Genomic DNA, 17,574 nt, shown 5'->3' on the forward strand with positions numbered 1-17,574 from the left:
GCTGCTGCCCGCGGCACGGCGTGTGCACCGAGCAAGTGAAGGTATGTGTGGCGGGCGCGGCTGGAGCTGCCGCCGCTACCGCCGCTGCGCTAGCAGGTCCTAATGCCTGTCACCCAGGACGCTGGCAGCTGCAGCCCGGAGCCCACGAGCCCTCGGCAGGTTTGCCTGTCCTTCCCCGCGATCTGATTGGATAAAGTGGGGGCTCGACGGTGGCCGACGTGGGACAGTTTGGCTGTGGCAGGGGTCTCGGAAACCATGGGTTATTGCAGTGGCAGGTGCACGCTTATCTTTATCTGTGGCATGCAACTGGTAAGTGACACTTGGATCCTCTTATTCTGTAACGTGCCTTTGAGATAGTGGGCAAGGGAGTGCAGTAAAAGGTCTGCCATTGATTAGAACGGAAGAAAAAAGAAAAGAAAAGGTGACAGATATATTGCCTATATTTAAAGTGCTTTCAGGGAGACGCACTGTGGGGTACAGGACAGGTGAGGCCTTCCGTCCCCGCCTATTTCTTTCCCTCTGAAGACAGTTTGGCAGGTGCGGGTTAAACTTGTCTTTAATTTCTTTAAGCAAAGCAAGAGGTAGCTAGCTCTTGTTCTTTTATGCTTTGCGTTCCTATTAAGGTAACAACGTGGTGGTCACATGTAATTTACTATACAGGTGTTAAAACAAGAGAAAAAACGGAATATTTGACTTTTCTTCTATGTAGTAATTTTTGCAGTATCTTTGTTTCTTCATTGACGTATTATTTTTCAAGGAATATATTGTCTTATAAGTATAATGCTCTAACAAACCACTGTGTAGTGCAGATGGTATCCTTACAGCAGTCTGATCTACAGGACACATTGAGTTTTAAAAGTATGTAGATTGAAGAGAAATACTTAGATGAACTCAGGGACAGCATTGCCATAGACTGAACCAGTAGCCTTGAAATCACAATTATTACAAACAATTCTAAGGAAAAATATTATATCTTACATTATCTATGTAATTGCTCCTGAAATAGATACTGTTGTCTGATCCCGTGGGTTGGAGAATTATATGTACTTTTTGAGGAATGTTGTACAGTTGCAAAGAGGCAAGGAGCCAATAATGGAAAACGTCACGTCTCTGAATTTAAATTCCCTAAGGGCAATAGAAGGAGGGGCTGAGGATAGTTTAGAGGTGAAAAATAGACCACCTTAAGTGCTTAATTTGAGGTAGGAGGTACTTGCTCACTCCGGTTATCAAACAGCTTTCCTTGGAAAGTATAAATTAATCTGAATAGCCACCCACATTTCCAACAATTGTTTCATAAAGGCTGAAAGGACTACAAGACTGGAGACGATATCTAAGAGCCCAATCAGTAACCGAAAGAGCAAGAATTTGCTGTTGAAACTGATAAGTGTTCTTCATTGTTTATCAGTTGTCATGAAGCCCAGGAACGGTTGTTGTTGTTTTCTTTAATATTTAGCTAAAGCAGTGCTTTTAGTTGTATATTGTCTCAAGAATGTTTTTCTTCCCCAGGAAAGTTATCTGATAATGTATATGTTGATCTGTGAATTACTTCTGCACTTGGTTGTAAGAAAAAGAAGGTAGAACTATAAATATAATTTTAAGAATGTAACATTTTCTCAGTGACATGTAAAACAGTTTATTTTTCTGTACCACATATTCAGTTAAGTTCTGCAATAAAGTTTTTTTTCACTCTTAATGATAAAGCTGATCAGAACAACGAGTTTACTTTGGAAAACCACCAGGAAGGCCAGGTGTGCCAAACTGTAAACATTTTCAAAACATTCTTATGTTCATATATGATTCAGAAAAGAATACATTTGCTGATTCACTGTGTAAAAGCATAAAGCTGTGAGAATGGGTGGGTAAGAGCACTCTTATGCTCTTTTCAATTTTGAATTTTAAAAATGTGATTTAGCTTTTAATCTGTTAACATAGTAGGGCTTTATTATGGTAGATGTAGGCATTAGATCTATATGGCATTTCGTGTGATGAATACAAACTCAAGAACTTAAACAGTTTTAGAAAAACATAAATATACAAATGGGAAGCTTAATATACAAAGTAGCATAATAAGGCTAAAGGTGTGTGTGTGTGTGTGTTTGTGTGTATGCATATATGCAATGGTGTGTTGGAGAGGTGTTATGTCACTTATGAAACAGAAATTCTGAATCAAAGCTAAGTTCTCTAACAAAATAGAAGTAGCAGTAATATAGAAGTTCTCAATCTAAGCAAGTATACATTTCAATCCTAAGAGGTATTTTAGGCTCTATAAGAATCATCTGATTTTTCCCATTCAGACTTTTTGTACCACCAGGCTAATATAATTAGCAGCCATGTTAATGCAGATACAGAAGAAAAAACAAAGGACGAAAAACATCCAATTGTTTTAATAGGGTGAAATGATCACATTTAAAGGACTCCAGAGATTCCTGTTAATTGTTGTTTCATATAAATATAGAATTTAATTTTAAATAAAATAATTCTTTTGCAACTAGTTGCAAAGCACTGTACGTGTGCGTGCGGGCGCACGCACGCACACACACACACACTAGGTGGGTGTTTATGTTTTTCTTTGTTCTTGATAGCTCTTTGAAAACTTTATGTATCTTTGAGCTATTATGAGTAAAGTTTGTTTCATAAGTAGCCAGGTTTCCGGAATGTACCACTGATTGCCACAAAAGTTGGCCTAGTTTTGTTTACTTCTGTAGTGTTTAGTGAGCGTTCTCGTAACATTTAGGTATTTTTTTGCAGCTGGACAGAAAATCTTAGATTTATTAAAATTAATTGAAGCCAGAATTTTCTGAGATAGAAACTTTATTAAGTTTCTTTGTTAAGTAACTGTTAAGTCCCTAGAAACATTTGACTCCAATTTTGTAAGTAGAGTGTTTGTATTTTAACTAGACTTAAAGCAATATTTATGTCTGTGTAAACTTGCAGCTAACCTTAGAAGGAGATGAAGTAGCTTTAGTATTGTGGCAATGGGAACCTCATTCATCAGTATATTATCAGAGCAGACACAGTGTTTTGATCCTTTAACAAGCGAAGGACAGAGACAAAGGCTCCAGAGAAATTTACTTGTCAGGATTCTGTATCTTTGCTTTTAATTATGTTAAATGTGCATTTAATTTAATGTTTGACAGACAAGTGTGGATAAACATCCATTCTTTTAAAAATCAGGAAATCAGTTTATAAGACAAAAAATTAGAATTTCATACTGTACAGATTTAATATAAAACTTCCATTTATATGAAAAAGTGTCTGTCCATTTTATGAAAAAGTATCTGTCTCTATATATCATACATTAAAATCTTTGAGCTGAATGGTTACTCCAACTTCAGATTTTAGGGTGATTTCTGTGAAAAAGCGGTGTGATCTCTGGAAACAGATTTGCTGCATGTGCAGAATCCAGCGTCTAAGCTCATAATCTGAAGAATGTTATTTTATTTTTATCATTGCTGTCCTTAATGCTCAGAAACTGAAGATGTTAGTCACAAAAGGCATCACTGCATTTGCAGTGGTGGATATGGTGGTACAGGACAAGAACAATTTAACTTCTTATTTAAAACTTTCAGCAGTTTGTGAAAGAGTTTTTGCTATTTTTTTTCTTCGATGTTTGGTTGAATCAAAGAGTACTTTATATAAATGTTGAAAAAAATGCTCAAAACTCAGATATTTCTCAGTGAAAAATCAGCCATAATATGGAAGAGCATAATTTATTTTAGTTTGAAAAGACAGCTTTGTTTTCAAGTAAAGAAATTAGAAATCGCCCACATTTTTGTACATTAGACTCCTATATGGCACAAAGCATATGTATCATAAACTATTGAAAGAAAGTATAGATTTACATTGAACAGATTAACACTTGAAAATGCCAGTCTTGCCATGTGTTCTATGAAGTATTGCTAACTTGGAGCAGGTGCAACTAACAATTAGGTTAGTACACATGTGCAGCTGCCTGGAGAAGCTCATTTGAAACAATTAAGAATGATCAGTTGTTTTCTACTGCATAGTTTCTAAGCATTTTTGGAGGTACAAATTTATTAGAGAAGGCCATGAGTATATACGTGGACTAAGAAAAAACAATTTTATCATAATTATGGAGTGTTTCAGTGGTGTCGATTGTGATTTTATGCAGTGTTCATAGTTATAAGGTCTTTGGTTACTTAGAATAGAGCATTGACACAAAGTGGCTTGAAGAGTGCCGGTAGAATCTTATGATTTTCCTAGAGTACTTTTGACAAGTTTGAAAGTTCTCCAGAAGTGTAGAACGTTATCTCTCACAACCCTCCCTCTCAGAGAATTTAAAATTTTAGATTCAAATGCCATTGGTAATAAAATCTTGAGGTCATTAATCGATCTGATTCATGGAGAAGACTAACAATTTCCACATAATATTTCAGAAACTTATTATGGAAAAATATGCTAAGAGTTTGCTACGTTGTAAAATAATGATAAATTTCTTCCTTTTAAATGTTTTCTGTTTTTGCACCCCAATATTGTCATGCATGTTTTCGTCTTTAATTTACTCTTTCGTTATAATTCAGCACTGCTCGTCTCTAATGTTGACCAAAAAAGGATGTAGAAACTTATTCCAGTGCCCAGCTCTGCTTCTTGGTTCACAGACCAAGGGCAACTTCTTTTTTCATACACCCAAAGTTGCGGAGAACGCTGTTTCCCCTTCTTTCTCAAATAAAGGCTTGAATGGGCAACATCCCCTGTGCAGAATGCCAGAGTCATCTCTGGCTTGAGGCCCATATGTGGACAATGGCCCAGATATGCAAATGGGCATTGCCACCAGCTTTTCCCTCTGATGCTGCTTTACTTTGGGGTCCGATTCTCTACTTGCCCAGTCAAGAATTTCAGAATGGCAGCCAGGGACTCCTTAAAATAGGAGGTCTTTATTTCTTGGTGTGTTTCTTTCCTGTGCGTGTGTGTACTTGACAAAAATAAAATCTGAGACAGAAACACGTTTTAACATTTCTGCGTTTATACTGGAAATAAAAATATTAAAATTATGGGATCATTAAATATTTGTCTATACAGTTGTCCCTTGGTGTTTGCAGGGGATTGGTTCCAGGACCCTGCCCCTCCATGGATCTAGCCTTTGATCCTCAAGTCCCTCATTCAGCCCTCCATTATCTGTGAGTTTCACTAAAATTTCAAGGGATTTGTTTCAGTTATTTAGTAGAATTTTAAGCAACTCAGTTTAGTTTCTCCAAAAATAGGTTTGAAAGTAATATTGCTAATAATTGCTTACCTATTTCCATGCCTTATAGCACACAAATATCAGAAACCAAACATACACAGGAGAATTATTTCAGTTCTATTATTTCACCTGTAGAATGAACTCTTCTAATTTTGGTCCCTTTTTTCCCCCTTGACTATTGTGTATTTTAAATATAATGAAATATATAGACCATCAAGATATGAAGTATTTAGGGTTTTATTTTTCTTCATAACAACAATACAATTAAGTACTGTATTTATACCTACATCATTTCTATTGCATGGAAATAGAAGTGTATGAAACATTTGTACCAACCCTAGGAAATTGAAGAACATTTAAAAATCATGAAAGCACAAGATAAAATTATATCATTTTATTTTTGCAGATTAAGGTGGGAAATAAAATTTATAAACTGGTTTTCTCTTCTTTTAATATCTCAGGTGTGTTTAGATTTGAAAGCTCTTACTATTTAAAGGACGTAGTTGCTTCATCTTCCTGAAATCAGTTTTCCTTTTTTTCTTTTTTTTTTTTTGCTTAAAGTCTAAAATGAGTATCGTGTCTGATAGAAATGGTCCTAACATTTAATCTAATGCAAGCTATAGACTGTCTTTTTTTTTTTTTTTTTTTTTTTTAGCCTGGAACAGGAATAGAGTGACTTCTAATGCTAATAACTTTTGCCTTTTAAATTATTTGGATCCTACATGCAAATTTTTATCCCTATGAAAACAATTTTTGAAAAGTTTACAAATAAACTGATTTTTATGTGCACTTTGAAAAAACGTTCGTCTTTATAATTTGTTATACTTTCAAAATCCAACTTTGTAAAATACTTTAAAAATAATGAAAACGTTAGTATTTATTGGAAGGTATTTCTGGCTAAATGCTAAACGTCTAAACATGTGTTTTTTTACTGATTCCCTTCCAATAATCCTATGAAGTAGGTAACAGATATTAATATCCCCATTTTACAGAGGAGGAAACAGGTTCTGGAAGTTCAAGCAACTTACTTAGGTTACCCCCTTAGTAAGTGGTAGAGCTTAGATTCAAACTCAAGTTTAACTTGACTTTAAGCCTGATGGAGGTTTTATCACTGCGTACATTGCGTCCATTGCATCCATGTTCACCATGGAACATGAAACGGTAGCAGTAGCTTACATTTGTTTTACTAACAAAGGCAGTATCATCTACCTATTGATTCCCGATCAACACAAGACTAAGCAGGCACAGAGAAGGCTTGATGCCAGGCCCCTATCCACACCTGGCTGGCCCACATGGACTTGGGGTTTACCATCTTTGAACTGCCAGTGTGTGGACTAGAGAATCAAAGGAGAGGGTGCTCCTGCAAAGTTAGTGTCCCTGGCTGTTCCGACAAGATTTCACATGTGCCCTAACACTGCAAAACACACTTGTCGTTGTACCCTAGAGAAATAACCCCTCATAGTGAGGCTGTATTTCTGTCATTGTTCAAGGGTAGAAAAAAAAGTTTCAGCCGCTCTGCATTTCTGGCTAACAGGGACTCGGACATTTTGAGAGGTATGTTTAAAAAAGATTCCATGTGAAGAAAAATGTATTTATTTTTCTCACATTCCTATTATTTTTGAATCCAAACCCTGATGAATGGCTAATGCAGAGTAATGTTATTTGCCTGTTGCTTCTATTTTTTTTTAACATGTCCCAAATCCTAAGTCCACCTAGACCACTATTGGTGAGGATATTAGTTAAAATTATTGTTGTTGGAAATAACTTCAAGTGATAGGTTATTTAAAATATGCATTGCATTGAACATCCTAGAAAATTCTGGAACTGCGGTGTGTGTCAGAACCACCTGTAGGGCTTTTCCCATACAAATCAATAGGCCTCACCCCAGTGTTTCTGATTCAGTAGGACAGAGACCTTAAATTTGCATTTCTGATGAGTTCCCAGGTGACACTGATGCTGCAGGTCAAACTTTGAGAATTACTGGTCTAGAACTTAGGTCTTCACTTAACGTTGTTGCAGGAGTGTGTGAATCTGTGTTTGAAATTCTTCAACCCAACTAGATAATTAGCTCATTTCTTCCTTTTGCCTGTTACTGATGTGAAAGAAAACTTCTCTTCGGGACCAAGTGTGCCTATTTCTGACTTCCAGCTTAGTTCTATTCAGAAGTTTAAGTAAGGGAAATGGAAGGTCTTTTCACAGCATTTGTGTCTTTGCAATGAATAGAGAGAAAAATCTGAAAGGGATTCAGTGCCTCTAGTCTATACCTTCTATGCCTGGTAATGCTGGAGTGGAATTGGTCCCTTCAACTGCTTCTCTTTGCCAGCCTAGCCCCTCAGTCTGAATTTCGGAATAGCTTCTCGCTGTGCAAAACACAGCCCTGGGAGAGAGAGAGAGATCTGAGGAAATATGCTGAAAAAGCACTGGACTAAGTGAGAAGGCAGATTTTTTTCTACCCTGTCTAGCGCTTCCATACGGGACAACTAAATAACTGTGACTTTGCTCAAGCCATTTATATTCCTGGGTGCTGTTTACTCATTTGGAAAGTGGGGCAAATAATTCCTGACCCATTTACCCTACAGAACGCTTAGGAGCATCTGAGAAAATGTGCTTAAAGTTTACATGAAAGAGCTTCACAAACGTGAAGCTTTATTGCTGTGTTACTTCTGATACCTAGAAAAATCTCTGTAATGATTACTAGTTTAATTTTTAAGAACTGTTCATCTAGTGAGACTGGGAGTAGTTGCAGGGACGCCTATATATCATTTGACCCGTGGCCCTAGTTGCAAAAACTTGTTTCGTTGTAGAAACATTTTTTTCTTCACTTATCCATCATTTGGGGTGAGGGCGGCGGGTATATGAATAAGGATTACAAAGTAGGTGCAAATGGTTTGAAATAGATAAACAATATGCTTATGTGTGTGATGTACCCACTTTAAGTGTTCTTTAAGAATTAAACTTAGATTTCACAAAGCAGTCAGAATTCTGCTTGGTCAGGCAGCATTCCGTGGGTGCTATCCTGCAAAACGCTCCCCCTCAAACATGAGCTGTGAGATTAACCATGTCGTGGGGTGGAGCAGTATCGTCATCATCCTCTCTCCCGCCCCCAAGGGGCATGATTCATGTTAGTGTATCTGCTCCTGCACTAAAGAACCCCCTGCTTAATTCCCTTTAAGTCTGCAAATACAAAGTGTTTGCAACAAACCAAGGAACCTCTTTTCTGGTATCCCCTATTAACCTTGCATGGAACTAGTATTTTCAGGAATAGTTTTCAGTGAAATACTACTCTAGGTTCATGATGCAGTCTAAAAGTTAATAGTATTATTATCTAAACAATACTTAATGACTAAAAATTCAGTACGGAAACTCTTAACCTATTGAACAGGTATCTAACAAATAATAATACATAAAGATGTTTAAGAATATCAAGTATTAAAAAAAGAATATCAACTATTATTATTACGTAATTAAAGTAAATGAAGGGAAGCTTGTTTTCAAATACTTGACCATTTTTTTAATATGTTTTACTTGAGTTTCTTGCAGTTGTGTTTTGGCCACTAAAATCACAACCCTCAACTTTGAAATTCAGTCAAGTCCAATTGCTGATGTTGCAAAGAGGGTGACATGTTGCAGGTTCCAAGGATGTTTGGAGCTTCAGAACACCTAGGAGAGGGCGTCTGCAGAAGCACTTTCTTTCTTTTCTTTTTTTTAAAGGAAATTCTGTTCTCAGATGGATTTTTAAAAATCTTTATTTATTTATTTGGCTGCATCAGGTCTTAGTTGCGGCACGTGGGCTCTCTAGTTACTGCACGTGGGCTCTAGAGTGTGTGAGCTTAGTTGCCCCGCGGCATGTGGGATCTTAGGTCCTCGAACAGGGATCGAATCCGTGTCCTCTGCATTGGAAGGCGGATTCTTAGCCACTGGACCACCAGGGAAGAGCCCAGAAGCACTTCCTTTTAGTAGCAGTGGCTGAGGAGCAATGCCCGTATCCTACATCTAAAACCAAACTCAGTCTTCCAGCATCATACCCTAAATGTTTGCCTTTGCAGGGCAGGTGGTGAAGAGTGCTCATACTGACTTTTGATTTCTAATCAATGCATACACTCAAAAACAATAACACATTAAAAACCCCCAACAATGCTGCATTCTTTGAAAACAAATGAGTCTTGGTTTGGAATGGAGGAATCAAATCTCTCCTGCTAACAGAACTCTTTGTGTGCATCTGTATGGTGCTAAGTACACAATAGAATAAGGAGGTATTTCAAATCCTTTAACTGACAGCTGTGTGTCAAATGATGGACGATCAATTTTATGTCTGAAATGTTCAGTGGTAGGGAATTCATATGACCCTCTTCTAGCCATAGGAGATCTACAAGGCTAATCTTCCAGAGTCTCATTTTTATAAAGGACATCTCTGATGCCACTGAGAAACAAAAAGTGGGGAGGACTTCTGCAGGCCCCAGTGAGCAGAGAGCACTAGAGCCTGGTGGTGTGCTGCCTTCTGCGGTCTTGGCCCTTGGAGAAGAGCTCTTTCTACTGCCTCGGCTTGAGTACCTCCTTTGTTACAGAGTCTGCAGTGGTGGGGGCCAGCTTGCTCCTGGAAGTAATAATTCATCCCTGGGGACACAGTGATTCAGACCTCATTCTCTTAATCTGTAAAATAGGGATCATGGACTCTACAGGACATGTATCCAAGTGCTACCTATTTGCTCCACTTGATTACTCTGAGGGACAGAGATGAGATTAGGGTCTTATGGATGTGTTTAACTCTGGTTTTTGGCAGCAGTGAGGGAGCTGCATATCTGTAGGATTTGGAAGCTGTTGTAGATTTGAGAATACACAGGTGGTATATAAAGAGCCCTGGGTCTTTTTTTCTTCTTCTTCTTCTTTTTTAATAAAGCTTGCTCACAGATTTGATGATAGTGCATCTATAACTCCTAAAATATAGGAGCTATGTATAGGATTATGTATTCCTTACCCTTACCAATAGGAATTAATGGAGTTTCATTTTTGTCCATCTTTCACAAAATGCAGTTCCATTTTATTCAAACAAAAGATGGTAGTTATATTATGGCTGGTCAGTAGCATTTATGAACCTGAGTTTTGCTTTTCTTTTAGCCTGGTATGAAAGGTTTTCAACTTTCTTCTACAGGATGGGGGGCAGTTGGGGGCAGGGGGAAGGGGAGTGTCTGGCTTCTGAATGTCTAATAGTTCACAAACATGTAACACTACTTAAGATGATATATATTTTATATTATTTTTATTTTTAAATAAATTTATTTATTTGCTTTTATTTTTGGCTGTGTTGGGTCTTCGTTGCTGCACATGGGCTTTTCTCTAGTTGAGGCGAGCCGGGGCTACTCTTCGGTGCGGTGTGCATGCTTCTCATTTTTGTGGCTTCTCTTGTTGCGGAGCACGGGCTCTAGGCGTGCGGGCTTCAGTAGTTGTGGCACGTGGACTCAGTAGGTGTGGCTCGCAGGCTCTAGGCGTGTGGGCTTCAGTAGTTGTGGCCCACGGGTTTCATTGCTCCGAGCATGTGGGATCTTCCCAAACCAGGGCTCGAACCCGTGTCGCCTGCATTGGCAGGTGGATTCTTAACCACTGCGCTACCAGGGAAGCCCAAGATGATATATATTTTAAAGGACAGTCTTGTGAAGTCTGTGAAGTTAACTGTGAATTTATTAATGAATTTTCTCAAGACATCTGGTTTTATCTAAAACATTCCTGGGAAGTTCCACAGGTTCTTAAGATCTATGGGACAGTGCTTTCCCAGTTTACCATTTTATAGACCGTCTCAGAATAGATTTGCTTTTGTTAAAAAAAAAAAAAAAACTGCCCTAAAAATCAGGCACATGGCATAAATTCAGTTTATGTTTAGTAAATGTAAATTTTGTAACAGCAGTGTTTGGTGACCTTTAATTATATGCCTCTCTTATTTTAATCCTTAGGGGAAACCTGTTGGTTTTCTCAAGAATGAGGTAGTAATGATCTCCTTGTTATTGCACCTACTTTGTACGGTTTTGTTAAGAAACATAGTGACCTAAAATCTTAGCTTTTCCCTTAAATTGAGAGAAATGAACCCTAGTGAGTCTTTTTTTTTTTTTTTTGGAAATTTATATGGCAATTTGATGCAGAGTTTATACACAAAATAGTTTTGTTGCACGTTTGCTGCTGTTAGGCCCATCTTTTAATTTAATCTTTCCTAATGTGAATAAAAATGTTATATATTGAACTTTAAGGGGAATAGATGGATGAGAAATGTTAACAAAGTCATAGACAGAGGCAGTGATCCTAATGTATAGGAGGAATGTCACATTTTGGGTTGAAAAGTAATTCGGCAACAGTATCTTCTTTTACAAAATACATCTCTCTGAAAATCTTTCTGATGTGTTTGAATGCAGCCCTTAGATGGCCATTACCAGTCATGTGTTGGTAATGAGAGCCAGGTGTGCACATTGCCCTGCCTTGGGGTGTTGGGTGATGGAGAAGACCCAGTAAGACTCTAGGAATCAACTTGGAGTTGATTCCTAACCGGCAATGCTGTGTGTTAGTTATGATCATTTTAAAATAATGAATCAATTAATCAATCAATAATGGGAGGAAATTAAGCAATTACTAAATCAATTTATCAAGTAGGATTTGTGAAACGTCCACACATGAATAGTGTAATGACATGTACTGAATAAATTGTGTCTGTTTCTACCCTTTTGGCAATTAGGACATGATCTAACTGGAATGTCAAGCTGTGTTTTGTAAATTGTTCTAATATCTAGTGGTTTTAATAATTGAAGATTATTTTAAATTGCAACCTGATCCTTATTTATTAGTTTACTAAGCCATCCAATTTACTTATGATAGTAGTTAAAATGTTTTAATGTTCTCTGTTCATTATGTGCTGTTAAGATCACATTTATGCTGACAGCAAATCAGATCAGTGTTAGTAAAAAGTAAATGTTGATGTAAACTGGGCCAACATGATCCATTTTTCTAAAAATGTGAACTCATACAGTTTAAATTCATATTATCTAATTTGAGACATTATTTAGATATTCTGAAAATTTAAAAATACAGAAGTTAATTCTGTCTTTATGTTTCAAATCTGTGGAGTAGTAGTTTTTACCTTTTTTGTGTATCACAAGCTCTTTTGAGAACCTATTAAAAGCTATGAACTCTTTCACCAGAAAAATGCCTGTACAACTAAAGAAGATTCACAAACTTCTCAACCTATTTCATAAAACGTGGGTGAAAAATCCCCAATAAATTTTAAATTTCATTTATTTTTTCTTGTGGCGGGGAGAGTGTCTACCATTTCATTAAGAGCTTCTGTAGTAGTAATATTTATTTGTTTGTTTATTTGTTTATTGAAAAATAGTTGATTGCTTATCAGTAATTAAGTTACTTTGAATTCAAGAACATTTGAAGACATATATGTATATATGATATATACTACAATATATTGTTAAGATATATGCACACATATGTAAGTACATATATGTGTGTTTGTAATACAAGGTAGGAGAAGCCAAGAGTGGATTTTGGGACCTAATGAAACTTAAAAGCTTTTGCACAGCAAAGGAAACCATAAAAAAGATGAAAAGACAACCCTCAGAATGGGAGAAAATATTTGCAAACGAAGCAACTGACAAAGGATTAATCTCCAAAATGTGAAAGCAGCTCATGCAGCTCAATATCAAAAAAAACAAACAACACGATCCAAAAATGGGTGGAAGACCTAAATAGACATTTCTCCAAAGAAGATATTCAGATTGCCAACAAACACATGAAAGGATGCTCAATATCACTAATTATTAGAAAAATGCAAATCAAAACCACAATGAGGTATCGCCTCACACTGGTCAGAATGGCCATCATCAAAAAATCTACAAACAATAAATGCTGGAGAGGGTGTGGAGAAAACGGAATCCTCTTGCACTGTTGGTGGGAATGTAAATTAATACAGCCACTATGGAGAACAGTGTGGAGGTTCTTTAAAAAACTAAAAATAGAACTACCGTATGACCCAGCAATACCACTACAGGACTACTGGGCATATACCCTGAGAAAACCATAATTCAGAAAGAGCCATGTTCCACAATGTTCATTGCAGCACTGTTTACAATAGCCAGGACATGGAAGCAGCCTAAGTGTCCATCGACAGATGAATGGATAAAGAAGATGTGGCACATACATGCAATGGAATATTACTCAGCCATAAAAAGAAATGAAACTGAGTTATTTGTAGTGAGGTGGATGGACCTAGAGTCTGTCATACAGAGTGTAGTAAGTCAGAAAGGGAAAAACAAATACCGTATGCTAACACATATCTATGGAATCTAAAAAAAAAAAATGGTTCTGATAAACCTAAGGGCAGGACAGGAATAAGGACACAGACTTAGAGAATGGACTTGAGGGCACGGGGGGAAGGGGAAGCTGGGACGAAGTGAGAGAGTATCATTAACATATATACACTACCAAATGTAAAATAGATAGCTACTGGGAAGCAGCCACATAGCACAGGGAGATCAGCTCCGTGCTTCGTGATCACCTAGAGGAGTGGGATAGGGAGGGTGGGAGGGAGATGCAAGAGGGAGAGGATATATGTATACATATAGCTGATTCACTTTGATATACAGCAGAAACTAAGACAACATTGTAAAGCAATTATACTCCAATAAAGATGTTAAAAAAAAAAGTGGATTTGGGTAGTGGAAACAAACTAGACCTTTGTCAAAGATATTAAAGGATATGACACCTGAGAGTAACAGATAGTTGTGTAGATCCCTACAGTATAATACAGAATGATAACTGCTGTAAGAGAAGTAAGAATAAACTACTGAGCAGATAGGGGGAAGCTACAGGTTTTCTCCTCATAGGCTGATCTCACAATGTATGAAGGTCTGGTGTAAGGTAGGTAAGATCTATAGCTAGAGACTGGAAGAAAGAGAATCCCAGAAGGAAGAATGATAGTAGCAAAAAGGTAAGAATGAAAGGGCATATGTGTGGTACAGTGTAGAATCTGACACACTGGCAAGTAGGGGAGAAACGGGAGGCGAAGCAGAGAATGGAAGGGGTAGGGGTGGTGCAGTTTGTGGGTGGACTTGAGCACTTTTGGAGGGAGTTTAATCTTATAGGATAGCATTTGTGTCTCTCTCGAAGTTAATTGTCAAAGTGAATGGCCTGATTCCCCGCAGTAGAATAAGAAACAACGTGATGTGAGAGTAGGGTGAGGTTTGGGGCAAGCCCTGTGGGGAATGTGAAGGCAAAGCAGCAACAAATTAAATTGATTGCTAAGTTCATCGAAGACCTTAGCAAAACTGGGTGGCGTGCATTTGTAGGGGAACCAGATACGTCTCCATCATTACCCAACTTTCTAAGAGTTGGGATGGAAAAGCAGAAAATGGAAGTTTCCTCATCCTTAGATTGAACAAACTGAGGGTCTGTGAGAGCTCTAAGCTATGAGAATAGAATGTCTGACCAACTGTAGGACTGGATGGGAAAGATTGATGTCAAAATGGGAAGGGCTAGTTCTATTACTGGAATCTCATTGCAAACACTGGAGAATAAGGAGTTGGGTTCAAAAGAAGGGAGATAATAGAAAAGGTGGGAGAAAGGTGGTTGGTGGGAGAGACGACAGATATAGAAGTTTAGATCTTGGAGAGGAGTGATGTAGAAGCCCCTGATTGGCCACCAAATTAGATGGAAGGTTTAGTTTTCTCAAAGGATGAGAGGCCATGAGGTCCAGCTGTTAGAAGAACCATCATTCTGTATTTTGGCCTTAATAAAGATGATCAGAAATATGGGACTGAAAAGGAACACAGCCAGGAGGGAACAAGGGTGTTGTGAGGATGGTAGATGTGTGTAATAATTTGGGGAGAGTTTCGTTTAACCAGGATGGTTAGGGAGGGTCAGGAGGCAGCTAGGATGAGGAAGATGAATTGGGAGGGACGGAAATGTTTGTTCAATGAGTATGTGAGCCCAGTGACTAAGGAAGAGCAAAGGTAGGCTTCAGGCAAAGCACTTTCTCAACTTCAGCAATATTGCCATTTTGGACGATTCTTTGTAGTGGAGGCTGTTCTGTGCATTGCAGGATGTCTAGCAACATCCCTGGTCTCTACACACTAGGTGCCAGTAGCATAATCCCAGTTGTGACAAGCAAAAATGCCTGTAGACGTCGCCAAATTGCAAAATAGCCCCCTCATTGAGAACCACTGAGCTAAAAAGCAAGGTGCTAGAAAGAGCACTTAGAAATAACAGCAGGTTTCCTTCATAATAGATTTTGAGTTGTCCAGAGGACAGTGGAGGTGATTGTGAAGGGAAGACGAGCCTGGAGGCCTGGTCGCTGTGGACCTGAGGGTCATGCCTTGAGGAGCACCGTGGCCTGCGTCACAGCCATCCCCTTGATCTATGGAAATAGAATCTTCAGGGAAGCAACCTAGCCATCCGGACATTTTGAAAACTCTCTAGATATTGTGTTTCCAAGCAGGTATATATTAAGGAGAGCGGGCTAGTGGACTAACAGCTATGAAGTTATGGAGAGCAACAGGAGGAAAGACAAAGGAGACTGGGAGGTAGGTTGAGCCATACATTAGGGAAGGGGAGTACCGAGTAAGCCTTTGTGGGCATATCGACTGGAAAGGCAACACTGAATCTAGATTTATCTGAAAGCTCCCTTTTATGGTCAATTATGTGTTCAACCAAGCTTTTACTTTCTTGGCTGTTTTGCTCAGTTTAGTTTGAGCCAGGTGGATGTTATATAAGACTCAGTGAATGTCATCTTTCCTTTGGTGCCAGTAAAGACTGTTGATGAATATTTGACACTTTTAATTTGTCCTTTCCCGAATCTGCTAGTCTGCTAAATGCAGTATGTATGTCTTTGTGAAATTACTTAATTAAGAAAGAGTTCAGGTAAGAAGTATACATTGATTATAAGGTAGACATGTAATTGTTTAAATGGAGAGCCAGATGTGAGAAATTTGGGGTCAAATTATGAATTTCTAATTCAATAAAAGATTTGGATAAGAGTTAATAATATGATTATAACTTCAAAAGTAAACTTTTTTAAGACTAAAGAGTTGGGTAACTTTTCCTTGCTTTTATGGAAATATGCACACACACACACAGACACACACAAATGATAACTACTGCCCTTCAGGAACTTGCAATTAAAAATTCTTAAACTATTTATATTCCTTTGGTGAGCCCCCAAACCCAAGAATATTCAACAACCGTTGTAATATTTGATATCCTGATTTGCCAGAAGGTCCATTTTTTGCTGAAGAAGTATAGTAAAACAACAGAGATTTGTCTTTTAAATTATCCTGTCTTAGATTGTATAATGTCTCTTTTTCCAACTTGATTTCTTTTTAACTCAGTCTTTTGGTGGACTCTAATTTTCATGCCTAGAGAGAGGGGAATAAATGATAGATTTCTTGAAGGTCCCTTTAACTTGATGGTTTTATGATTAAATTTTGCAGTTAAAAATTGCCTTTTTCTGGGAGATCCAGGCCTGAAGGTGCTTTTCCAGCTCCATATTTGTATGGAGAGCAATTAATATAGCACATCATGCATTTTTCTTTAATACAGTACAGGGAAAAATAGCAGTAATAGATGCAAAAAAAACTTTAATAAACTTGGAAGTAGGTGCATGTATATGAAGTTTTTCTGATTTGCAGTGATGGTGCAATCCTCCTAAAAGTATACTTGGATCCTCTGAAAATTTAGGTGTGTGAAAGTGGTGTGTGTGAGGGGGCGGTGGGTGTAGTGGGTGTAGGATGAGAGCAAGGGGGGAAATAAAAATGATGCTGTTCATAGGAATTGACTTGGGTGTTCTGTTATATGTGAGAAGAGGGAAGTGGGTTATCTTAGAATACACTCTGCACTTCTTAGTGCATTGTTCTTCTGGATGTGGTGGGTTTTCAGCAGGTCTTGTTAACTGGATATCCACAGTGTTCAGGGTGAAAAGTGGAGCCCACTTAAAGGCATCCCACATAAAGGCATCAGTGCAGAATGAAACAGAGGCAGAGAAAGGAGAAGCGTACTGTGTTCAGATGAAACCGGTGGAAGTTTAGGTAGGCCAGATTGCAATTATCTCCCACTGGAATTTAGCCAGGACAAACATTAGTGCATGTTACTTTCCCTCTAGCCTAATTAAAGGATTGTTGAGAACTACCAAAGTTGGCTGACTTGCAATAGTCGGTGCCTGCTAAAATTTGTAAGTTATAAGTACTTAACAGTATGACCTGATTTTTATGTTGGGGTCATCATATTAATTAAAGTTTTCCAATCATCTAATTAGAAAATACAGTCTGAACCGAGTCTGGAGGATTCCCAGTCTTACTTCCTAATTTAAAGGAAAGTGGAAACAAAGAACAGCT

The 17,574-nt window shown here is 37.9% G+C and overlaps 1 protein-coding gene across 2 annotated transcripts in view; it reads left to right on the forward strand.

Moving 5' to 3' along the window:
- Positions 1-255: 255 nt before the first annotated feature.
- Positions 256-17,574, forward strand: part of NKAIN2 (sodium/potassium transporting ATPase interacting 2) — a gene marked incomplete at both ends in the record, with an annotated part of 967,930 nt that continues 950,611 nt past the window's right edge. For both annotated transcript variants that reach the window (XM_082669379.1, XM_082669380.1), the window contains one exon: positions 256-309. In XM_082669379.1, the coding sequence (XP_082525505.1) occupies positions 256-309 (54 nt within the window). The remainder of the gene's footprint in view (positions 310-17,574) is intronic.

Source organism: Grampus griseus (assembly GCF_964374135.1).
Source record: "Grampus griseus genome assembly, chromosome: 13".
In the NCBI taxonomy this organism is placed as follows: domain Eukaryota; kingdom Metazoa; phylum Chordata; class Mammalia; order Artiodactyla; family Delphinidae; genus Grampus; species Grampus griseus.